At 44.9% G+C, this 24851-nt stretch overlaps 1 protein-coding gene across 3 annotated transcripts; it reads right to left on the bottom strand.

Moving 5' to 3' along the window:
- Positions 1–339: 339 nt before the first annotated feature.
- On the bottom strand, positions 340–24412 carry MFSD10 (major facilitator superfamily domain containing 10). 3 transcript variants are annotated; one of them, XM_064653385.1, is made up of 13 exons: positions 24293–24412; positions 21605–21794; positions 20400–20496; positions 16340–16443; positions 15171–15329; positions 13781–13969; positions 9186–9294; positions 8071–8182; positions 6655–6763; positions 4558–4648; positions 2963–3010; positions 1479–1568; positions 340–1129 (listed from the first exon to the last, which is right to left on the bottom strand). In XM_064653385.1, exons 2-13 carry the CDS (start codon positions 21773–21775, stop codon positions 1023–1025), a joined length of 1386 nt encoding a protein of 461 aa, XP_064509455.1. In that variant the 5' UTR covers positions 21776–21794; positions 24293–24412; the 3' UTR covers positions 340–1022. The 3 variants fall into 3 exon arrangements, 2 of the variants coding, with proteins under 2 accessions (XP_064509455.1, XP_064509456.1); XM_064653386.1 differs by lacking the exon at positions 24293–24412 and adding an exon at positions 23972–24044; XR_010430265.1 differs by lacking the exon at positions 4558–4648.
- Between the last annotated feature and the right edge of the window lie 439 nt (positions 24413–24851).

The following is a 24851-nucleotide window of genomic DNA, read 5'->3' as shown; positions in this document are numbered from 1 at the left end:
TTATTATACAGCTGCAGCCTGTTTAATTAGGTTTGTTTTCTCTTAATGATTAATGTGTTGATTAATGATTGCTTTAATGTGTTCTAGATATTACTCAAATTGGCTACTATAAGGCTTCCTGCCCTGGGTGTCCCAGCTGAGCAGGAGGCAGAGCCTGGTGGAGGGGTCCTTCCTGCACCCATTGTGGGGTCAGCACTGTGGTGTCATGCATGGTTGGCTCTATCAAGGAGACCTTTGGCACTTCACTTCAAGTGAAGTTCTGGACCTACTTTGGCTCAGCCAAAAGGGGATGTTCAGTTTAAATGAGTGTAAACAAGTGTAATTAACTGACCATAGGACTGTACAATGTAACCGTTTATTCATAATGCAAAAAGAACAGTGCTTGGTCATCAAAAACATCACACAGTATTAGAAATATAAAACATCTCTCCAAATTTGTTTATTAAAAACAGCCCCGTGCCAAAGTACCAGTGGGGCTCAGGAAGCCTGTAGTGCTTCTTGCTTTTGTTTGACCATCTCGTTTGAAGGCGTTGATGCAGCATTTGCAGAGATCTCGTACCTGCTGTACAGAAACCGCCCGTCAGAGCAGCCCTGGGGGTTTCTCCTGTGCCAGCTGAGCCCCTGCAGAGGCTTTGCTCGGGGGCAGGAGCAGAGCAGAGCCCCCTGTGAGCTCCAGGACCATGGGAACAGCACCTGGTGAGTGGGGAGGGCTCCAGGCCCGTTGCTGTTGTGCCTGTCTCTGCTTCTCTGATGATCTTAATGCCTTACTCAGCTGTTTGTGGGGGAGGTGTGTGTGTATGTTTTGTTCTGTTTAGTTGGTTTGGTTTCTTTTTTCTATTTGCAAAGCCCACCTGATTGGGGGGCTGCTTTAAACATAACTGCTGTGTGTTGTTGCTGCAAATAGTCATTATGTATCTCTTTGAGAAGATCAAAATCTTCCTGTTTGCTCAGCAGGGTCGAGTGCCAAGACTCAGGTCTTGTAGAAGGCCCTGGAAGCTGGTGAGAGTTTTGTGGTTCCTTCCTTACTCCTCCTTTATCTGCTGTTTTATAGACCCAAGTAAAGCAAAGGGGACAAGGAACAAAACTCCACAGGCAGTGAAGCAAATCTCGGCCCCAGCCAGCCAGTAAACTGCAAAGGAAAGGGGATTGTCTCGTTAGTGCCCTTGACCTTGCAGATGTGTAAATGCTTCAAAGCTGCTGCTCTCACAATGCAGAGAGAACACAGAATTACTGAATCCCTGGTTGGGTGAGCCAGAGCACCAGTTACTTGGCAAAGGGCTGCAGTCAGGAAACAGGTTCTGGCTTTGCCTCAGTCTTCAAGCTCTGAGTTGCTGTGTGGCCGCTTCCCCATCCTCTGTCCCTCTGCCCTAAATGGCCCAGGGAACTGACCCCCATGCAGGGGCTACCTGTGCTCTTTGGCACCTCCCCTTCCCACCCTCCCTGGCCAAAGGGAGGAGGGAGCAGGAGGCCACACTCACCTGCAGCCGACAGGATGGGTCCCAGGGCTCTGGCCAGGGCTCCCAGGCTTCTCAGGATTCCCATGACTCGTCCTTTCTGGCTGGCAGTGCCTGTGCAAGGAGAGTGTTACGCTGTGTGGAGATTTTGCTTGGACAGGGACAGTGTGTGGGCAGGGCACTGCTGTAGCTTTGGGAGCCTTTTCATGCTTCCCACATGCTTCTCCCCCTCCCATCACTTCACACCCACTGCCCAATCTCTGCTTATTTGTCCTCCAACCAAGACAATCACGACTGCTTTGTTGAAAAAAACACCAGGGCTTGTCACAAGTGCTTGTCCAGGGACAATTTGTAGTGCATTCTGCCCCCACCCCACCAAAAAAGAACCAAATAAAAAAAAAACAAAGCTTTACGTTGTACACAAGATTTTCTGAGGAGGCACAGGTATACAAGAAACATGGAAGTGTGAATGCAAGCTAAATAAGAGCAACTGTCAATGCCATTAAATGAGCAAAGCCTTAGTTTTCCACCTCAGCAGGCACTGCAGTGCTGGCAGCCAGCTGACCCAAAGCTACAGAACTGTGTCTTTCACAGATGGCAACACAGCTACAGCTGCATTACAAGGTTACATAGCAACCCATGCCAGAAGGTTTCAGAAGGTCCCTTGGAAGGTCTTTTCTAAGGAACCAGGAAGAAATGATTTCACTCCTGGCAGGGATGGCTGGTGTCTCTTTCAGAGAACCCAGGCTGTTCCCCACTCACTGCTGTTTGTGGCCTTTGCCCACTCTTCAGCTTCTTAATCACCACCAGCAATAAGGTTGCTGCAGTTTCCCCATCCCCTTGGAACAAGCTGCTTTACACAGTACAAAATTAGTGTGATACTGATGGTCACTGAACAGGTCATTGCTGTTAGTGCTGAAGCAGTCAGGGAGTGTGGTCAGTTTTGAGAGACAAGTACCAGCCTATCTGGGGGTACCCTACCCTCCCTTGCAGGATGTTTCTGAGTTTCCCAGGATCAGGATATTGTCAGGATATCCCCCAGCAGCTCCACTGAGCTTCCCTTCTGTGAAGGACACTCATAGAAGGGAAAGGCTGTAGCATTCCCAGCCCAACACAGCTGGTTTGCCCCCCCCAGCCAAGCTTAGTGGAACTACATCCGTGGATAGCTGGCTGTGCTGGGACAGAGCAGCAGGGATGTGACTGGCTTTAGCCTCATCCTGCAGGAGTGGCCATGGCTTTGGGGTTACACATGTACAACACAGGGCAGCAGCTGGGGGAACATTTGCATTCCTGCTCTCCTTGTTAATGCACTGGGGAAAGTGCCTTTTATGAAGCCAAGCAGCAGCCCAAGCCACGGGTCCAACACTTGGATCCAAGGTGAACCGAAGCCACGAGCGATCCTGTTGATGCTTAACTAAACTTGAGGTCAGTTCTGTACTTGAGCCAAGTCTAAACAAAGGTCAATGATGTGGCCAAGGGTGGCCAGTCAGAGCAGGAAAGACACTTACCATAGCCTGACACCACTGCTGACAAACACGGGATAACAATGGCTGCAGCTGGAAAAACCCACAAAAGAGACTGTTAATGAACAGCAGACCTCAGAACAGTTACAAGAGCAACAGTGAAAAAAACATGTGGCCCAAACTCGTTACTACTGCAGAGAAATATGCTGAGCTCTGGGGCATTTGACCAACACTGAGTCATCAGGTTCAATCCAGTCCAATAATGAAAACACCCCCTCAAAGCCAACCTGCACGAAGAGCCCAGAGCCGGGAGTGCTCCGAGCAGATGTTTCACATTAGTAACTCTCACTCTGTTAGCCCATGGGACAGGGATGGACAGGGCAGATCAGCCAACTGGTAGTTTTCCAAAGCACTCTGGTCTTATCAGGTGGAGCAGGGAATCACTCATGTTCCAAACAGACAGTGAGGTGGCTGTGCCCAGAGTGACACTGTCCCCGTGCACACAGCTTTACTATACTCAGGGATGAGAGAGGCAGCCACGTTCTGTCTTGGGAAATAAGACAGTCACGTCCAAGAAGAAAAGGTTACAAAATTTTTGGACAAAAAATCCAAGAGCTGTTCGGCAATCACTGCCCTCTTACTGAAATAGGAGGCTTTTCTGCCAAGAGGGAAGAGCCTTAAGCATACAAAGCACAGTCGTTTCTGGGAAGGAAAGGACAACTGGAGAGCAGGAACAATGGACATGTTGCCTTAACTGCCCCAACTGCTGGGGCAGAGGGAGGAAGAGAGGGGGAAGAGGCCCCCCACAGAGGCATTTCTAGCTGGCTTATCTGGGAAGAGATGGAGTTTTTTGTCAAAGTAGGGCACCTAGGAAGACTCAAACATGGTTAGACAAAATGAACACCTCCCTCACTCCTCACGTGTCAAGCACACAGCTGGCCATAGAATAACAAACTACTCAATAGATGCATTTTGTGGTTTACAGTTTGCTCTTAAATCAAGCTGTACCATGCAAAAGAGAAGTCTTCTACTTTTGTAATTAGTCATATTTGAAGCTTCTTAACAATAGTTAGCAGGACTGGGAATACCTGAAATCTCTTTTCAGACAGGGACTGCAGTAGATGGATCCAACTTCACTCATAACTGTTTCCCTGGATAACAGCTTAGATTGGCAGAGTAGCATTTATCTAAACACTTTAACATCTGGCCCTCGCTCAGTCTGAACTCCAACCTGCAGCCTCAGCGTGTGCAGGTCTCCAGCCTGTGGCCTAAGAAATAACACAGCCACCACGGAGGGACAAAGACATGATGTCTCCTTTTCCTGAGCTGAGCCGGGCTATTCAGTGAATATTTTGCTTCTAGGTCTGATAAAAAGGGGAGGAAAAACCACCCTCAAGAGCTCCCCAGTGAGACAAGACAACAGGAGCACCAGGGATGCTTCCAAGTGTCACCATGACAACTTCCTGTGATACAAACAGCACCACAGAAAAAACAGGCACTGTTTCTTCTGTATTTCATAAACAGAAACATCAGCTTTCTGCTACTTATAGTTTGAAATTAGAAGTGCATCTTTTTTAACAGGGTGAATAAATACAGGAAGAAAAATCCTTTGTGCTTAGAGTGCCTTTTGATCAGCTCACCGAAGGAGTACAGCAACAGTCCAACACTCAGCATGGTCACATTTGCAGCCCATCCAATTAACAAGAAAGCTGGAATCAGCAACATAATAGCCTGCAAAATGAATGAGTCACACGGTTACATCTAAGCCCTGCTTGTTAAAGCCTAACTCTAGGTGTCCTGCCAGTTCTCTTCCGCTGATGGGACAACACAGAAGCAGAAAGGCCTTTCTTCCCAAGTAGGCATTTCAAAGTCACCTGGATGGCCACACACCGGCACAAGGCACTTTTCTGTTCCCTCTCACTATCACATGATTGCAGATCACATGCAAGTTCTCTCTATCACAGATCCACCGTTTGGGGGGGATTTTTTCTCTTGTTCTGTGTTGTCCAGGACAGAAATCTACCTTTAACTCTTCATCTCCTGAGCTGGCACAAGAGAGCAAAAAGCTTGTGTGCAGCAGGACTACAGCTCATCTGCTTTTTCTCAGCAGTATTGGTTGATTTTATCTTTAGCTTTCAGATTCCATATTTCTGTAGCCAAGAAGAAAAATGGTGGGGTGCAAATGGCATCTGAAAGTCAACACCCCAACACACCCCCCCAGAAACCAGTCTTCATCTCCTCCAAGTGCTGGACTTCAGTTCCTCTGTGATGTCTCCCTTGCTTACAGAGCTCCTGCAGAAAAGACAGGCCAGATCTGCTGCGTGTTTGATAAAGGAGGGTATTCACTGCCACTAAGTGCCTCATTTTGAAGATTCAGTTATAAATGAGCTACTGTAACCACTGTGCTGAGAGGCCACATTTGCCACATGCTGCAGATTCACAAATTGCCAGAATAACTTCAGCAAAAGGGGGAACTCCCACAAAACCCACTGACATCCATGGAAAGAAGGGTGCAGGGCCAGTAGGTCTCTGCACAGGGCACAGGGTGTTCTTGAGAAGCCACCACCCAGAGGTGATGACACTTCTCAGGGCAGGGAAGAGGAAGGAGTATAAAACCAGTGGGGCAAAATCAGTGTGCACAAACTGCAGTGCAGTGCCAGCAAACGCAGCAGGCTGGCACAGCACATGTAGAAAGCTGATGGGGAGGATAAAGCAGCAGCAACACAGAGTGTTCATCACGGGGAAATGCTTCCTATGTGACACAAGCAACGTGCCATTAACTTTCTCCTGCCAGGGAGCAGGGTGGAGATTGTTTCACCAGCAGAAATAACTTTAAGAACTGCTGAGTCGATCCACTGGAATGCAGTGCAGTTTGGAAATCGTTTTTTACCCTTCCACCGTTGAAATCACAGGCATCAATGTATTATTATACATTGATGGAGGCTTTCACAGCCTGAGCAAACCTCTTGCCAGGTAGTCACCAGCAGTTCAGAAACACTTGAAACCTGCTTTGTTTAGTTCCACACACAAATGTAAAGGACAAGACATATCTACTGTTCCCACAGCTGTATAAGCTGCAGGAAACTGTTCCCCATCATCCCAATACAGCAGCTGCAGCATCTCTATGAAGAAAGAGCCAAGCAAAACAAAGCAATGTACACTTTTGTCAGTGAAACTTCGGTCTGAACACTGGCACGTGCTATTGTTACATGTAATACTGATGGTCACAAAGCAGATATTGGAAGAAGAATCTATTTCTCTCTGCCCACCAGTGAAATACACTCTAAGGAAAGCCTGTCAAGGATGAAGATGGCCAGACTGAAAATCATTTCCCAGAAAGAGAGTCAGAGACCAGCTCTGAAACAGCTTTAGTAGTTTCAATGTCTGCACTGCAAGAGAAGTCACTGAAACAAAGCATAATCTTCACAGCATTTTATGTAGCTTGCACAGATGGACGATCTGTTCTCATTCCTTAATGCAATTGAATATGAAGAACACACAGTTTCAATAATATTGTTGCTGATATGATAAGAAATGGTCTAATGCTCCAAGGTTTAGTTAGACTGGTAAGTGCCCATGGTCTTGAGAAGTCATTTAGCTGGGTAGATGAGACAGAAATTTCTTTTGATTTGACAAATACAGTTATATAGCCTCCAACTATCCTCCACTGCACCTCAGACTGAAAATTAACAAATCAGGTTTGTGGGGGAAAAGAAATAGAAATATTTTTTTTTTACCCGTTTTACAGCTCTGATTTCATTTCCTGGCTTGATTCGGCGAGCATAGCCTCCCTGGATCACAGCCATTGTTATTCCAATAAAGAAAAACATCTTGCCCTGCTGCATGCTGGAAGGGAGGCAAAAACACACATTGTGGAATCACGCACTGAGCATTCCGCCCTGGGATTCACAGGGCCCCTGAGGACCCTTCCCTGAACCAGGGAAAGAGAAAATGCTCTTTGGTGCTCTCACGGGAGTGCAGGTCCTTGGTGTGCTGACATCAGTTTCCAAGGCAGGCAGACAGCAAGGAGAGACACCTCCAAGTCTTGTCGTGTGGATGGGACAACTGCTGGCAAATGCTGCAGCCCCTCCAGACTGCTGTGGTGTACTTTGGTATTTCTAGGGGGGCCCACAAAGAGTCACCACGTAAATTGTGCCATATGCACAGGAGTCGTTGGTTTCTGAGGAGCAGCTCCTGCAGGGCTTGATTAAGGTCACCAAGGCACAACGTGGGGATCATGTGCTGCACCAGGAAGGTGGTCACATCACTACTCCCTCCACCCTTCAATATTTCCCCAGTTTTCCTTTTCACCTCTCCCACGTACTAAACTGTGTGGACATTCTCAACTAAAAGGTCTCACCTCCATGACAAGGTTGCTGTCTCACAGCCTGTGCTGACACTCAGCTGTGGATCTCACTAAGGCCTGTCCTGAACGGACGGTGCAGGACTAAGTTCAATACACTAGAAAACCTTTCCTTGGCACACATGTATTAGTTAAGACACAAACTGTAATGAAACACAGACAGGGAAAGATGAGACAACCCCCTGAGAATTACTCAAAGGGAAGGACACACACAGGGATCAAGTTGCAAGTTCACGTTCCTGGCTGGAATTCTTCCTATGACCTGACAGGAAAAGTATTTCAAGCTGAGCTGGTGTTAATGGATTCTGTTCTCTTCTCTAGTGTTTGACTAAAGGAAATCAAACTCTGTGACATGACTGTACACCATATGCAATGCAGAACTCTGATGAGCAAATAAAATCACACAGCTATCCCTCCATCATTTGCCTCTTTGAGTTTCAAGATTTGTCCTGATACTGAAAAACTCCACTGAGGAAGAAGAGAAAAGGTTTTACAATAATCAATATAACTAGCCCAGCTATACATATTTCAGGAGCTTTAATTTCGTGTATTGATTTTCTCTAGTTATTAGAGGTTGTAGATTATTTCCTTTCATGATAAACAGTGTGCCTGTATTTTCATAAATTCTTCCCACAAAGCCTAAGTTTCACTGAACACAAGAGTTGCTTTCTAAGTGGTTTTACTAACGTCATAAAGCCTCTCTTGAAAATACGAGAAGAGACCTTAAATCAAGATTTTGGAAAATATCCTAGACAAAATATACAACATTTATATTTCAAGTGTGCTTTACCTGCTGAAGTGGAATCTCTGGTGAGTGAGAAAACTCAGTGTATACTCCAAGCCAGAAAACAGGAAGAGGTACAGGAAATAAACCAGGCCCAAAATCTTGAGATTCTGAAGATCTAAACAAACAAAAAAACCAAACACCAAGGAGGGGGGGAGAAAACCACTGTGGTGTATTTCAAACATAGCTTGAGAATATAACCACCATAGTAGAGCAACATTTATCAAGTGTACAGGGAAAAGTTCTCACCTCAGATGCTCTTTTTAAATATCCATACAAAACACGCCACCACAACATGACTTCTGCCCACTACAGCTCCCTTCTTATGAAGGGAGGAGAGACAAGAAGACTGATCTCCCTCTGGGTCACCCTGGTCTTACTCACCCAGCCCAGCCCCTCTACCTCATATTCACACCTCCACCTACATGGGGACTGATTTATTTATTTTAATCCACACCTGTATTTCACTCAGTGCCTTGATGCTGCTCTCAGGGTGTTACTGACTGAAGCACACTATCCCTTTTTCTAAGCTACAAATGGTCTGTGCCAGGTTACCTTACTTATTTTTCTGCCAATGCAGGCTTTGGCAGGTTTTCTCCAAAGAGGCAAATATTACACTACTTCTGATGCAGCAGCAAGGAGGGTTGAATGATCAGTTGGTGTACCTGGCAAATACTGATTTATTTTCTACAGCTTAAAGAATTTCATGTAGAGAATGGAGCAAATCCTGCATCTCCAAGTCCTGAATTCAGAAAAAAAATTCCAGTCTGAAGTTTCCTGGTTTGCAGCTTAAATAAGAAAACTCACATCTCCCTTACTCATGCCTTTTTAATCTGTCCTTTTAAATCACAACTTACTGCAGCCTACTCCATGCTACAGCCAGTGCCTGAAGAAAATGCAAGTATCATGTCTTCAAAACACTAACCTCCAAAACCTTCTTTTGGGAATAACAGCACCGAAGTCCAACCAAACAGGGAACTTTCAATTCCCTGTTCCCGAGTTAGTAAAGCAGGTGAGCAAACAGAGTGCTGCTTCTGAAAGGGTTTGAGTGAAGTTTTCCCTTTAAGTTTTCAGTACAAAAAGGGACACAGTGTTACTCTAAACAGCCAGGTAACACTTACTCTCCTGTGAAGGGGATTCCTTTCCTCGGGTGACCGCAGAGAACTGAAATAAAGCCAAAGGACTGAGCAAGTCGACTGCTGCCTGAAATCCAGATGTCACAGAAGAGACCTGATCAAAGGCAGAAAGAGGTTTATTTAAAAACCTACTGTAATAAGCACTGCAAGGAATTGACAGTAACTGTCAGCTGTGCTTCTACCCCTACACAAATCATCTGAGATGAAACAAGGCACCTGGCATTGGGATTTGAGTGGCTCCCAATAACAACCCAGACTTTCTGACCCCAGAACTGGCTCCAGCACTGTCATTGAAAGATAGAGCATTGATAGCTCCTTTCACTGAAGACAGAAAACAGCTTCTTCTCCAGGTTCTTAAATAAGGCAGAAGAGGCTTGTGCTCTGCAGCCTCAAAGGTGGCTTTATTTGGTTCACCTTTTGCATCATCCCTCATGTCCAGAGAACATTTACTGGGAAAATAATGGCACATCTGCCTGCAAGCTCACAGGAAGCTGAGGATTTGTTCCTGTTCTACAAGTCTGAGATCAATATATGCAGCACATCAAACGCCAATCTGTTTTGGTACTGGTTGCTCTTTTAGCCAGCCAGTGACACCTCCTGGGGAAGAAAAGGAAAATATAATTTTTAGAGACATTCCTTGGAGATATTTTAGAGAGATTTCCAGAGAGATTCTGCCCAGCCACACTGTGTGGCTTTTTAAAGAGGAAAATTTATTTTATAGCATTTCTGGGCCTTGTACTCTGTACATCTCAACCTAATTATGCACTGAGTGGCACTCTCCCTGCTCCATATCCACAGGCACTTAGTCTTCCCTCTGTAGAGAATTTAAATTTTGAATTGGTTATTTTTCATGTAAAGTACAGAAAAGTGAAGAAAATACTAAAAGAAATAACGTCTAAATTCTTCAGGAAACAATCCTTTTTAAAGTAAGAGATTTTAGCCTGTCACTTTGCATGGCAGGCACAGGAAGAGATAAGACAGACTCAAGAATCCTGAATAATCACACGTAGTATTTCACACCTTCAAAGCACTGCACAGGCTTTATCTGATGAGCTTCCTTCTCTTCCCAGATAGGGAGGGAGGGAGCTATCACCCCTTTGACAGCAGAGATTAAAGGTCCAATTATCAGTGGAACTTAATCTCAGTGCATGACCTGAGGACTCATATGGACTGGATTTAACAAAGCTGTAAACAAATCAACCTTCAATAGGGTATTAACATGACCCCTGTCTTGTTCTGATAGTCAGAGCTTCTCAGTATCTGACAGCAGAGCTCTGGAGCCCATTAGTCTCACAACAGCAGCCAGTTCAATGTACCAGGCTGGGCTTGTATAAAGCCATAAAAGTTGCTGATCCACACAGAACGTACCGGGATATTTATTTCCCCTCCCACTGCATGTGTTGCAGGGAGTAAACAGACACGCCCAAGAAGTTTGCCCCTGCTTTTGAAAAGTCTGTAAGAGGATTTCCTGAAGCTGGCTTGTAGCAATCCTCAGTTCCTGCAGCCTTTGTTTGCACTATAGCAGAGGGAATCTGGTCACAAGCAACCCTCTGCAAGCACGTTTGCCAGTAATAAAAATCCCCTGTAGTTTGTACCCGTTTTGAATTATTATTATCCATGTCAGACAGGATGCCAAGCTGCTTTGTGCTACAAGGCTGATTTTAGTGTGATGCATACATTTAAAATCTTAAGTGTTTTATGAAATCTATGCATATGTATCAGATTTTTTTAATATAGGTGGTTTGTGTGTTTGCACACCTACATTTCTTTCAATTTCTCCTCTCTTTGCCATAGAAACAGTGGGCTAGAAGTAACTTCATCCACTGATTGATAATGAAAACACTGTCCTAAAACTGACTAATGAGCTTCGTCATCCCCAAATAAAGTACACACTGTCCATGTCAGCAGCTCCATGAAGTTTAGATTCTTTGCATGTTCAAAATCTGCAACATTTAACTTGTATTCAATTTTTTATTTTCTATCCTTATGATTTATTACTCCCAAATTGCTCAGTTTTACTCCATGATCACCCTAGAAGTCACCTTGAATGGTGACTTTTTTCACAGTGTCTTTGTTTATTCTGCTTTCCTCTAATGCAGAGAGACTCAGTAACACATCTTGAAGGCAGAGTCAGTCCAAATCAGGAATGCAGCCTGGGCCTTCCAAGCTGCACCCTTACCCTCCAAACCAGACACTGTTTAGTATGCAGAGAGCACAGCTCTGTCTTTCCACAAGTCTGCTAGTGATGCTGCATAGCCCTACACACAGTCCTTGCACCGTTACCTGGGCACCAGAAAAAAAGAGTTGTAAAACTAGCAGCCTTGACCATGACTAGCTTAGCTAAAAATTAACTCAAAAGCTCTTAAATGGGACAGATTCCACTAGAGACCTTTCTAGTCCTCCCTTCTCCCAAACAGGCCACAGCAGGAGCTGTTTTGGCTACCTTACTTAAGGCCAGTGTCTGTCAGGTAGAAAGTGCAGCTCTGGTCTCTCTTTACCTGGTCAACTCGTGGAACAACTGAGAAAAAGAGGAAAGAGGATAGTGAAAATTCTGATGTCTTTGGATGAAAACTCATCCTTGTTCCCTCTGTGCCAATCCACCTTTCCCTTTCTATGGGTTAATTCCAACATGAATCAATGTGAAATACTTCTCTCCTGTGAGAAGTGGACTGACAGAGAAACAAGGGTATAATGAGAACACAGCAAATCTCAAGGAAACAGATGTCTGATCCCACTGGCACATCCTCTCCTACCAGTTATCATTAGCGTTTCCCCTCTTTTTACAGCTTTGTCCTCCCAGCATATTCCACTCCTATACTGTGGGAGCACCTGCTCCAACTCAGCCCAGCCAACTTCCAGAAAGGCAGCCAACACACCTGCCTTTCCTCTATCATCCACAGGACAAGGAAACTGCCCCCCTCCCACTCAGAAAGCAAGAGTAATTACCAAAGAAGAGAGCAAAGCAGCCAATATTCCGAATATGCTGGAACACGTGGATCATATGGGGCCACTGCAAGCTGAGAAGAGATGGCACATGAGCACCAACCCTGAGATCAATCACAAGGGGCCCCAAAGCCAGACAAACAACTCTCTTGTCAGCAAGCAAACACCCCGTGTACTTTGTGTGACTGGGACCTGACCCTGAGCAGCACCTCGTGCCATCCCCACTGCTGCACAGGGACAGAGCCCCAAGAGCAGCAACAGAGCCCTTCTTTTCTTACCAAAATTCAGTCGTGTTGGCTAACACAGACCAGCTTATCAGAAGAACTCTCCAGAGGATAAATAAAAGGTGGAGGGACATATTCAGTCATCACACAGCCCTAAAAGGCACTGGAGCCATTTAATCACTCTACAGCAAGGGAGGAATTGTTCATAGAATAAAGATTCGCTCTACAGCACTTCCCTACTTCAACATGATGCCACCACCCCAGAGTGTGCAGCTCTAACTAAGAACAGGATTTTATCCAGAAGGTTTAGAAACAGCCAAATAGGAAAGAGGAACAGATGACACATGGAAGAGTTGTTAAAAAGAAAAAAAATAAAATAGCTGTAGTGCTTGGGAACACAATGTGAGCAACTGACTTCACACTGGACACAACCTGCTGGGAAACATTCAAGGGAGGTGTAAAGTTGTGCCCTGGTAGGACACTGCAGACAAAATTTCCTGAACAGTTCTCAGTGTCAAAGGGGTTTGGCCACCCAGAGACCAAGCATGCTCCAACAGCTGAGTGTTGCTTAGACACCAGAGATAACAGGAGTTTTGTCCCCAAAAATCCAAATAATCCCTGAATTTCAGCACATGTAGGTATTTTCTATCTGTAGAAGAAAGCACAGCTCAGAAATAAATAAGTTGCTACTTTACTGTTCAAAATATTCAAAATCACAAAATCTTCTGACTTGGAAGGGACCCAGAAGGATCATTGTGTCCAGCTCTGAAGTGAATGGCCCATATGGGGATCAAACCCACAACCTTGGTGTTATCAACACCTCACTCTAATCAACTGAGCTCATCTCGGGGGCATTCAAACAAAGACAAGAATAATAGTTAAGAAAATTTTTAACATATACTGGCCAAAAGAAACAAAATCCAGTCTCTCATGCATTTACTTTTATCATTAGCTGAAATTCCTCCCCAAGGAGTCCTTGTGAACACAGTTTAAATTTCACTGTCTCCCTCCCATGCTTGCATTAGGTTTTGAGAAATTTAAACCCAACACATCAAAACTAGCAATTAAGCAGCCATGTTAACTATACTTCTCATATTACACTGGGCTAGGAGATGGGACCATCCCAAGGCCAGGTTGGATGAGGCTTCAAACAACCTGGTCTAGTGGAAGGTGGTCCTGCCCATGCCAGGGGGGTTGGAACTAGTGATCTTTAAGGTCCCTTCCAACCCAAAATATTCTATGATTCTATGACCATGCAACCACTTTGACACCAGCCCGAATAATAATCCTAATCCCAGGAATGAGCTAAATTTCTGAGATACTGGCTAAACCATTGTTTCCAGTATTTCAACAATTCTCAAATCCTATTTTTACAAAAAAACCCACAGATCCTGAGACTGATAGTCCATTTACCCGTTTTTCCTTGGGAAGTGTCTCTGGAAGTAGGAAGAAGATGAACACTAAATCAGCCACAGCAAACATGAGAGCTAACAGTGCTGATCGGAGATAGAAGACTTCTCCTTTCTCTGTCTCCATGGCAAGGTAAGCACCGATCATGGGGCCCAGGGTAAAACCAAGGGAGAAGGCAACACCAATCATGGCCTGCAGGGATACAGTGAACACAGACATGGAGTTATAGACACCATTTTTTCCATTCAGGTAGCTCAGTTCTAAAACAATTTGGATTTCCTGACATTTTCCTAAAAGAAATGCAACCAGACACAGAACCCAATCACCCCCATGATGTAGGGAGGCACAGAAAAGAGCATGAAGTGTGAAAAACCTGTTCTTTCCAAATCACTGATTTTATTTTCTGTCCAGTCAAGGAAGTGGCAGGAACAGGCAATGGCCCATCACGGTTTGGGAACAGCATCAGTCAGATGCTATTTGCTTCCCAGGAAGCAGAATAAACATGCCTACTCTGCTTTGGAAAAGAAGAGGATATAAGCCATACAGATGTGAGCCATGCTTGTACTAAGGGACTTACTCTCAGGCCCTAAAAATAGGCCCTGACCCATTTTATTTACTAATGCTGTATGGCTCGCTCTCTCCACAAATAAAAATTTATTTTGGCTCACCAGGACTATAATAAATTGCTTGGAAAATCCATTAGCTATTACTGTGAAATCTAAAGCTTTCTCCTCCCAGGAAGCAGCTGTCCCATGGAGTGGCTTATAACAATCTGTTAAGAGAAGTTTGGGCCCCCAAGGTTTTTAAAAGATATAACTGGTAATTCACAGGCCAAGTTCAGCCTGCAGGGTGTTTCCATCTTGGGCCACTGCCTTCTGGAAGGGGATAGGGCAGCTGCTCACACTCCTTGCTGCTCAGTCAGCCAAATGTCACATCCTTTACCCACTGAGCTCAGATCCTGAAGCCAGTGCAGCATCCAAGGAAGTCTTGAGGCACACTGTGCTGTGGTGCTGTGCTTCCACAGTTTGGAAAGGTGAGAAAAACAGGTTGTTCTGTAACTGGCCTCCAGCTACCAAAATTGAACCATAAGACCTTTTGATTTCAATGCTATTATAACGAGAATTAAAGTTAAGCAAGAGTAACAACTCTAACACTTAAAGAGAGAGAGTTTTTCCACCTCCAGAACATCTGTGTTTCACTTGTAGGTGAAGGTCATTGGCAAGCAAAGTCCAAGAGCTCTCAGCAATATGATCTGGCATGTTTTCAGAAGCAAGGTGGTATGAAAAGTCATGTTTTCACTTGATCAGTGAATACACACCTGAGGAAGACATACTGAGCACTTAATAAAAGTTACCTAGTAAACCTAAACACATCCCCCACAAGTGTAACTCACCATGCCCTTGCTCCGTGCTTTTGGAGAGTGCAAGTCAGCAATGATAGCTGTGGAGAGGCTGACATTCCCTTTGCTTATTCCCCCTATGATCCTGGAGAGAAGAAAAACGCCAAAAGTCCTAGAGGCAGCCCATAGTGAGTATGATGCTATCAAACCCATCTGCAGAAGCAAGAAAGGGTTCTTTATAAAGCAAAGCAAAGCTGATATATAATTTCTGCACATTTCCCAGCTAAACATTTAATTTTTTCGCTTATTTGTTTTCAATGGCTGCTCCAAAACCCACGTAACAGAAATGGCTGAATACACTCAAACTGCACTGTGTCCTGAACGGTGATGTAAAAGAAGTAGAAACAAATCCATACAAACTTCATGTAATTGTGATATTTCTAACAAAACTAGAAGAGCAAAGTTCAGTGGAAGTTAAAGCAGTCCTGGGCACAAAACATTTTGTACATCCCACTCCATTTGTTTCCAACATCAAGAGGAACCTGAGTTCAAAATAAGAAGAATTCACAGTTCTAGCCCTTAAATTTCATAATCAATCATGAGCACAAATGCTTATTTAATTAACTCCCCAAAGCCTACAGGATATGGGTAATTTGTATGTCCTCCACAGTCAAGTTCCACCACCTATGTATGCACTTGCTGTGCTATTAGAAACCCATACTCTGACCAGCAACAGAGAAAACATCTTGGAGAATGTTCATGTTCGTAAGAAATACGTCTTGCACTGCTGTATAGCACTGCCTAACCAACAATTCCCAGGCTCTGTGAAAAGGGTCATGAAATGATCAGCCCTCTTTAGTCACCTGGGGAGCTAAACTATACAGGGATTAAGTCTAACATCTGTAAACAGAGCATCTGAAGTCATACTCCCATATACAGGGTAAAGGGACTTTCGAAAACCACAGAAACAGGTAAGTATTGTGATGCCCTCTATGTACAATTCTGGATCTGAGAAGCTCAGCTTAAGCACTCTGTTTGGAAGTCTGGCCAAGTGACTTGGCAAGAAACAGTCAGCAACCAAAAGACCTAGAACATTCAATTCTAGAATTGGATTGTGATTGTCACAATTCAAACACAGTTCAATTTCTGTGCTAACCACAAGATCTTAGTGCCTTCCACTGTGTACTGAGACACCAGAACTAAAATCAGCACTTGACACTTACCACTGTCATCAAGATGACAGGCCTTCTGCCCAAGCAGTCTGACACAGCACCAGTGAGGGGAGAGGAGAAAAACTGTAGGATGGAAAAGATTGAGCCAATCAGACCTAAAAGAAAAAGATAAAAAAAAAGTATGTATCATTAGACTTACTACCTTCATCTTAAACACAAAGACAGCCAACCTGTTCTAGACCTATCAGATTATCTCCTTTAGAAACATGAAATCAAATGTAAAACAGCAGCTATAAAGAACAGCTTTGTCTCTAAAACTAAGCTGCTCTCAAAACACTAACCTTGCATTGTTACTTAACAGGCACAATTACAGACAGACCAGATACTGGTTACTTCACTGGTGAGAAGGGTTTTGGAACTCACTGATTATAATGGAATGATGATTCTCCAATGCTTTCCCAGCTGACTACATACATTTTATGTTCTTAAAGTAGAGATAACACAGTCTTTAATAGTCACAGTTCTTTTAAGACTTTTTTGATTATTTGAACCTGATTCTGCCACAATTAGTTTTTCTTTCCTTTTTATCATGGAAAGAAGGACTTAAGCACTGCTGTTGGTGAGGCACCCTAAGAGGTAGAAGTGATTCCAACAGACTCCTAGAGTCTTTGAAATCTGCCTCCAGTTCCTGTGATCTTTAATTCCTCTTTTCTCTTGCCATTTCTAGCTTCACAGACTTAATAATTTGCACTACACTCTCAACAAGCAGACAAAAGATGCCTTGCTGTCAGTTTTTCTCTAAAGGAAAAACTGGGTTATATGTCTCAGATCCTTCAGCTATCAAAGATTTAAAAGGCAGAGTAGAGACAGACCAGAAGTTCTGCTCCCTTCAACTTTGAGGAAGGCAGAGTATTGATACTGTGCACCTTGTCGAGAACAGCTGCTTGTGATAACTCAGAACTCAAAAAAAAAAAAGTAAAAAATCTTACAGATTGGTACAGTGGCAGTTTATGGCAGACAGTTCTCTTCCTTGTGTTTCTAGCACTGTAAAAACACCCATTCATGCCAAATATTTCAAAGCTAGCATGCAGCAAAAGGGCTGTTCCACATGGGGAATGAGCCAGGAGCTGAGGGTGACCACAGCACTGGCAGTGCCTCACCAGGCTGGGTCCCACATGAGCTGGGCAGGCTGGGCAGAGCAGGGTGCTGCTGACAGGGCCCATGGACAGTCCCAGGCAAGGCAAGGGTTATACATCAGGTCCATCCAGGGAATCCAGTCCAGACCAGCAGGAGCCAGGGGGAGAGAGAGGAGTGGAAACAAGACCATGATGTGAGTGCGATGACTTGTCGAGGGACAAGACACCTCCAATGTAGTCCAAGGTCCATCCAAGAGATGGGGACAGAGACAGCCTTGGAGACAAGGCCCAGGTCCCAGCTGAAATACAGCTCCTGAGTCACAGCAACCAAGTATGGTGCTCTCAGGGCCTTGTGTGCGCAGAGGTTTCTGACCTAAAGAGGTTGCAGTCTAAGAAAAGATGAAGGAAAGAAGAATATATCCTGCACTGGGAGAAACAAAGAGATGATCTTGCAAGTACCTTTCCAATCCTATGCTCTTTGTGACAGATGAGGGCAATGAAGGAATACAGGCTGAAGGAGATTGCAACGGCCTCTGCTTAACATCACAAGTATAATTAAACTTTCCACTATTGACATTTAAGGTGCATTCAGACAAGATAGTTCCTGAGACAGGAACTAACTACAACTAAAATGGCTTGCCCATATTCCCCTGCTTCTGCAGCCTTGGTCAACTCTCCAGTGAGTTAATTCAACTCAATCTGGCAGAAAAATAATCCAGAAAAAAAGAAAAGAAGAAAAATTCAGCTGGTTTAGCAAATCAAATAGCTCATTAAGAAAAGCTGTCATCAAAGACAGCAGAAGAGATGAAGCCAAATGTGACAGACACCAGGTTAATTTAGCCACCTTGTCTGCACCCTCACTGGCTGTGACTGCCAGGTAATCAGTGAACAGTCCCATCCCTACTTGATACTGCTTCTAAATAAGTTCTCTTAATACTTTTCTCCTAGAGAGAGAAGACAGATACCAACTTCCTTTCTGAGACAAGCAGTGGCTATTTTATTTGCATGTTCCCACTTGGATGCTGTATTTTCTTCAAAGGGCAAAAGAGTCAGCTGGACTCCTCTGGAATGAGCTGGGAGGTAGACTTGTTCCCCTTGAGAGCAACTGAGCCAAGTCAAGGGATACACCATTCCAAAGGGTATATGACATGGCAGGTAAAAGAAAAACAAGTTGAACTCCACTGGGGGTTCCCAGCCCCTTGTTTAAACAGAGTCTGAGATGGTTAGAAGGTGCAAAGAGGGGGATTGCAGTCAGGCCTTAGAGGAGATAGAAAGCAGCTTCTGAGGGATTAAAGAAAACTACTTCTTAGAATTCAAAGCCAGTAATTTGACTAAAAAATGAGCACAGAAACAAAATCATGCCTGCAAGGAAACTGTGGGAAAGAGGAAAAATGCTTATAAACTTTCCAATGCCTGTTATACCCAAATAAACAACTTTAAATAGTAACAATACATTCACACCTATTCTAATGAAGTTTTGTGGTTTGTTTTATTTTTAAATATTTTTATATTTACCTTGTGGGAGGCCTCAGCTCACTAAAAGCAGAGAGTCCAGAGGGCCTACCTAAAGTTAACCCAGTCACTCTCACATCTTCATACTCTCAAATCACAGTTTCCTCACAACTGTCTAGATGGCAAGAAGCCAAAAGAGTCTCTGATGTGTAACATGACGTATACGCTGCTGGATTTCCCTCCCTTCTCCTGCTGGAGCCCATCCACACCAGTGTCCTAGTGACAGCAAATGTTTCTGGACCCTGCAAGGCAGCAGCTCTGCTGCTTTTAATAGGACTAATGAGATTTAGAAGCAGTGCTGCACTATACCCACCCAAGGGCGAGGCAAGGCTGGAACTCACAAGTTTCTATTTCCACTGTTTCCTACTGATTGATCTCCAATCTTGTGCATATCAGTTGTGAAGGGAGAGTAATTTTTGTGACTGCACCAGGCCCAGCACAGCAGGATCCTGACACCCAGCTGGCAGTCTGACAATAAGGAACAGCAGGCCTGTATTTCTGTAACAATCCGTAGAGCAAATTGAGCAAGATCATAGGATAATTCAGGTTAAAAGGGACCTCTGGAGGTCACCTACTCCAACTGCCTGCTCTTAGGGCCAGCTGTGAGGTCAGACTAGATTGTTCAGGGTTCCACCCAGTCAGGGTTTGACAATCTCTGAGGATGGAGACTAAAAACCACTCTGGGCAGCTTGTTCCACTGACCATCCTCATTGTGAAAATATTCGTCCCTATCTCCAGTCTGAGCCTCCCCTGCTTCTACTTATACCTTTGCCTCTCCTTCTCCCACCACGCACCTCAGTGAAGAGCCTGGCTCTCCATGACCTCCCCAGAGGTGCTGGAAGGCTGCCAGTAGCTGCTGAGCAATCCAGGGCCCCAACTTTCCATCTGCACAGCCCCCCACTGAACTCCCCTCAGTGTATAAATGCCTTTCCTTGCACTGGGGACCAAAACTGGATGCAAAGCTCTAGATGTGGTCTAGCAAGTGCTGAGTAGAGGCAGGTGATCACTTCCCTTAATCCACTGACTCTGCTTCTGTTCAGGCAGCCCAGGAGCTTTGGCACCTTTGCTGCCAGGGCTGGCTCATGCTCAGCTGCTCACCAGGGCCTTCACAGCAGAGCTGCTCCCCACCAGTCAGTGTCCAGGCTGTATCATTGCAAGCAACACTTTTTCCCATGGGTAGGACTTAAAATTTATCCTTACTGAATTTCATAAGGTTCCTGTTAGCCCATTCCTCCTGCCTAAGTGTCTCCAAATGACAGAGACGGGGATGCCCAGCTCTTCATTGCTATCAATGTGGTGTAAAAAAAATCATTTATTGTCTAAGAGACACTTCCTGTGTTACTTAAATCTAAATCTAATAACAGGCAAGTATGCTTTTTCTATTTCTTGTCATTCTTCACATCAACACTGCAAACAACTTCAAAAGAATGCTTTTTTTTTGGCTGTTTGTTTGATTTCCATACCTCCAAACAAGACACTGTTGTATTTCCTCTCTGGAGGTATCCCAGCCATCCCTGCAAACCAGTCCACACCACGTTGCAATGACAAATAGAATCCATCCTGAAAAACAGACAAGAGGGAAATAGAAGCAGGAAGGCAGTCTCTCTGTTTTATTTTCAAAGACAGCATCAGAGCTTAGCAAACTAGAGCCAATGTTAGATGATTCCTTCCCTCCTTCTCCCCACAAGGGAAAATTTCTTCACTGATCAGTTGTCATAGGCTAAAAATAGCTAAAATTGTGCATGCTAACAGGCAGCAGATAGTTGGGTGTATGTGTTTGGGTGGAGGAATGTCTGAATTTGAATGTTTTTAAACCATCAGGCTTGCTATTTGCTAACTCCTGAACTGAACAGGCATACCCTGAATCTTTCAATTAATAAAGCAAAATGAGACACAGTCTATCCCACTGCACATAGATTATTCTGTCTGGGAGAACCAGGGGACTGTAGGTCCAGAAAGAAAAGGTGATGCAAAAAAAAAAGAATGGTTCTTGAGAAGAGGAGGTCGACTTGAAAAGAAGGAGGCCCAGAAAAGAAGGTGAAGGTCTTGGCTATAGGAAATACACTGGAAGTGGGTGAAGACCCTGGAGATCAGAGCCCATGGTTAGGGTTAGAGATAGGGCTGTAAGAAGGACAAAAGCTACAGCTGCAGTTGGAGTGGGGTTAGAAAGGGGCTGAGAGTTGTAGGTGTGGGCTGCAAAAACAATTCTCCCATGACAACACCTTCATCTTGAGCAGCAACACCTGTGTTAATGAGCACAGCTGGGAACCAACAGGACTTTCTGCTCTGTGTTCCCAGACCAGCAACCAGCACCCTGCTAAGGATGAAAGGTGAGATGGAACATAACACTAGGGGTAGTATCAAGAGGGGTGAGAGCTCTGGTCCCTGTGGTTCTTAAATAAACTCCAGCATGATGAACTGTCTCACCACTGACATCAGTGTGAGAAATACCTGGATTTTCCTCAAAACATTCCTTCATTTTAATGAAAAAGCAAGAGCGAAGAATCTCATGCAGGTTCACAAATAAATTCAGGCCGTGAACCATTTAAATGTGCTGGGTAATTATTAATCTGCTTACAGCTAATTGGTTTGCCCGAAGGCAAGTGATTTTTCTTTCATTCCTCCCTAAAGAACCTAACATTTTCTGTGGGCTGACTTTGTTCCTTACCTCAGTCTGGCTGTAATAATCAAGGATGGAAGGAAACAGTGGCAAGATGAGAGCAAATCCCAACAAGTCGATGAACAGTGCCAGGAAGACAGTTGTAATAACTCGATTACTGTTCTGCCCTTTCTTGTCATCCATGGAGCTGGTGCTGGTTCCTCTCTCTCGCAGGGCCATGTTCCCAGGTGCTCTGCTTCTAAAAAAAATTACATTTATATCCAGTCAACAGGAAGCCTTCTGCAGGCCTTTCATAAGAGTATCTTGCTGATTCATTCTTGCTTTCTACAGACTTCACAAAAATAAACATTAGCTCTGGCTATATTAAGCTATCTGGTTTTCAAGGGAACAAGAACCTCAATTTTCTAGTCTTCGTTATCAGCTCAGCACCAAGTCTGCATCAAGAACAGGCTACAAGTGCAGTAAAATAACAAACTCTACTATAGGAGAATCTCAAACAAAACACAGAACTAAGGAGCATTTGAAGTTTGTTGACATGTGAGCAATGCTTATACAATGGTCCCAAATGTTTCCAACTCAGCATTACAGAAAAATAGGTAAGAAAGGGCACTCTATTCCAAATATTCACATTCAAGTAAGTAATAGTTTATTTATGCCTCGAGTGTGTACGAGAAATGACCAAAACAAGAACAAATTTAAAAAAGAAAAGGCAGGCTTCCTAACTATTGCACAAATGCTGTCTTCAAGATAAATCCCAGAGAGCAACAGCAATTTAAGAAACAACACAAGAACCTTTTGAAATTTGATTTTGTATTTCTTTCTCTAGGTGACAGCCACTGATAGGCTGTATGAGTTGGGGCATCAAACGATTAAGGCAGCATTTTTATTTTGGCAGAAATATCAGAACTATCAACTCTCTTTGATAATACTCCAAAACTGTCTTAAAGTCCTAAAGAAGGATGCAGGCCATATATCATTGAGTATTTAACAAATAAAGAAGCCAGTCTCTATTCTGAAAGAATACTCTGTTTCAACATTTCAACATACATCAAAATCCAGGAGTAATGCATAAACCACAGACTTCATAAACTTCAGACTCATGAAACAATACAGGATATCTCAGTCATAAAACAAAGAAATTTGCAGTCACTTCTACTGCAAAAATCCCTCAATGTTTGTTGCACTAAAAGAATAAAAAGGAGACAGAATTTCATCCAAAGCCAATTAATACAAAAATATTCATTGACTTTGATGAGTCAGGAGTGAAAACAGTGAGCAATTCTTAATATAAATTCTATTCCAGACCAGACATACCATATTACATTTAGCTGTGCATAGAACACCATATTACACTAATTGAAGGTCATAACACTTTGTCATGCTCAACAGTAAATGTTATTGTGACATTTTCTTACCTGTGGATTCAGTTTATTAGCCCTGACCCATTATTAAAGTTCAAATGCCATGAGGTAAACAACCATGGAAGAGGGCCACCTGCAATCCACTTAGTAAACTCCTGGCACAATGCTCTTAACCAAACTGGTCTGAGCACTGGCAGATTTACATTCAAGATCCTTTTATTTAAAATGGTAAAACATCATGGCTACAAATATTCAGCATTATTTGCTTGCCCAAGAGCATCTGGAGCCAAAATAAGCATTTCTTTAAACAAATGCTCTCTGGCCCAGCCAACAGCTGAGAGATGGGTTCATTATGGGAGATTCAATCGTTTATCCTCACAATTTGTTTATTCATCCACTGAATTGTATGACCAAGCTGAACTTTATTCCAGGGTTATTTGAAGAGGGTAACATCCTTCACACCATACCCTCATGAACATTTTGGCTAGTGTGCAGCTTGAACTCGATGCTTGCACTGACCTTTTCATTCTGCTCCAGTTCTGGCTACGTGGTTGCAATTTCCCTTACGCAACATCCCAAGGTACTACATGTTTCTGCCTTTGTGCTCCATCAGTTTTGTTGTTCAAACCTCTCCATATTTTTTGCTAGGCAGGAAACCACCAAACACTTTACAGGCCCTGGCATCCTGTCAGCAAAAACAGAACACTTCACCTCCACCATGACATCTGCTTTCTGTGAGGCGTGCTGGTAGAGGATTTTCAGTTTAGGGAAGTTGTTTCTCTGGACACGTGTGTCCCTGACACTCGCTGGCCCTGCCTCGGCTCTTCTCAACCTTCCCTCGGGATTCCTCGTCTATGTCTCATCACTTCTGCCTCCGACCTCTGTCAGTCCGGGGGTTGATGCCGTGCCCCCGGGAAGGGATCGGCAGCAAAGCTGGCCCTGCCTGAACGCACAAACTGAGATTTGTCATCTTCCAGCAGCAAGAATTCCATCCTTCTGGGGTTTTCTCTACCTCCACTTTTCCCCCTCTGAAATTCCCTGGGCCCGGCTTTACCTGCTGAGCCTCAAGAAGGCTCCTCTGACTCCTTAACACAGCCCTGATCCAGGTCAAGGGCAGGCGCCTCGGGCTGGGGAACAAAAATCAAAAAGCAATTTCCCGGAGCAGCCGAGGTGCAGAGGACAAGCGAGGCCGCCGGGCGGGAAAGGGGCGGCCCCGGAGGGATGCGGCGGGAGGAGCGGCGGTCCCGTCCCGCCGGGGACACCCGGGCAGCCGCGGGACCCGCAACCTCTGCGGGTGCCCCTGCGCGGCCCTGCCCCGTTCCGCGGCCCTGGCCCGCTCCCCGGCCCCCCTCCCCGCTCCGGGGCACCCCCCTACCGCTGCTCCGGGTGCTCGGGCGGCCCCCCCGCCGCAAGGAGCCTTCCCTGGGGATGCTGCGGGCGGGCGGCCGCGGCTCCTCCCCGGCCCTCCGCGGCGCCCCGGCCGCCTTCCTCTTCCGGCGGGGATGGAGCCGCTCCCGGGTCCGCGCCCGGCGCCGCCGAGGAGGGACCCGGCCCGCCCCGGGAGGCTCCGCTGGGAGCGGCGGGGCTTGAACCCGCACCCAGGGCAGCCGCGCCCGCGCCAAGGGACCGCCCCACTGGGCATCGCGCACCTCAAACCACAGCCCTTCCTTCTTCGATAAGGACAGTTTTAAAGACGGAAGACGCACTTGCTCCCATAAGAGAGGGATGCTTTTTCGTTAGTTGCTACATCGCCACGTTACAGCAGCTGTGAGTTAGATGAATGGAAGTTTCCTGGTATCTGACCAGAGTAGTTGCAAAAGATGTAACTGTTCCTAAACCAAAGTGCTGCCTTAACACTGTAAGTCTGCAGCCCGGAGAACGTGAATATCAGGTTTGATATGGACAGCAGCATCGAGCACTGTTCCGTTCTCCAG

Source organism: Pseudopipra pipra, chromosome 4 (assembly GCF_036250125.1).
Source record: "Pseudopipra pipra isolate bDixPip1 chromosome 4, bDixPip1.hap1, whole genome shotgun sequence".
In the NCBI taxonomy this organism is placed as follows: Eukaryota; Metazoa; Chordata; class Aves; order Passeriformes; family Pipridae; genus Pseudopipra; species Pseudopipra pipra.
The sequence above is the reverse complement of the archived record's forward strand: the minus strand, read 5'-3'. Positions and strand labels throughout refer to the sequence as shown.

What these genes read in the sequence shown, in the direction of transcription:
- MFSD10 (XM_064653385.1), bottom strand. Translation starts at nt 21,775, where the DNA reads ATGGCCCTGCGAGAGAGAGGAACCAGCACCAGCTCCATGGATGACAAG. An exon ending in CTGTCATCTTGATGACAGTG is followed by an intron (nt 15,330 to 16,339) that starts GTAAGTGTCAAG and finishes TTGCTTCTGCAG; the next exon opens with ATGGGTTTGATAGCATCATA. An exon ending in CAGAGATTCCACTTCAGCAG is followed by an intron (nt 6,764 to 8,070) that starts GTAAAGCACACT and finishes CCTCCCTTCCAG; the next exon opens with CATGCAGCAGGGCAAGATGT.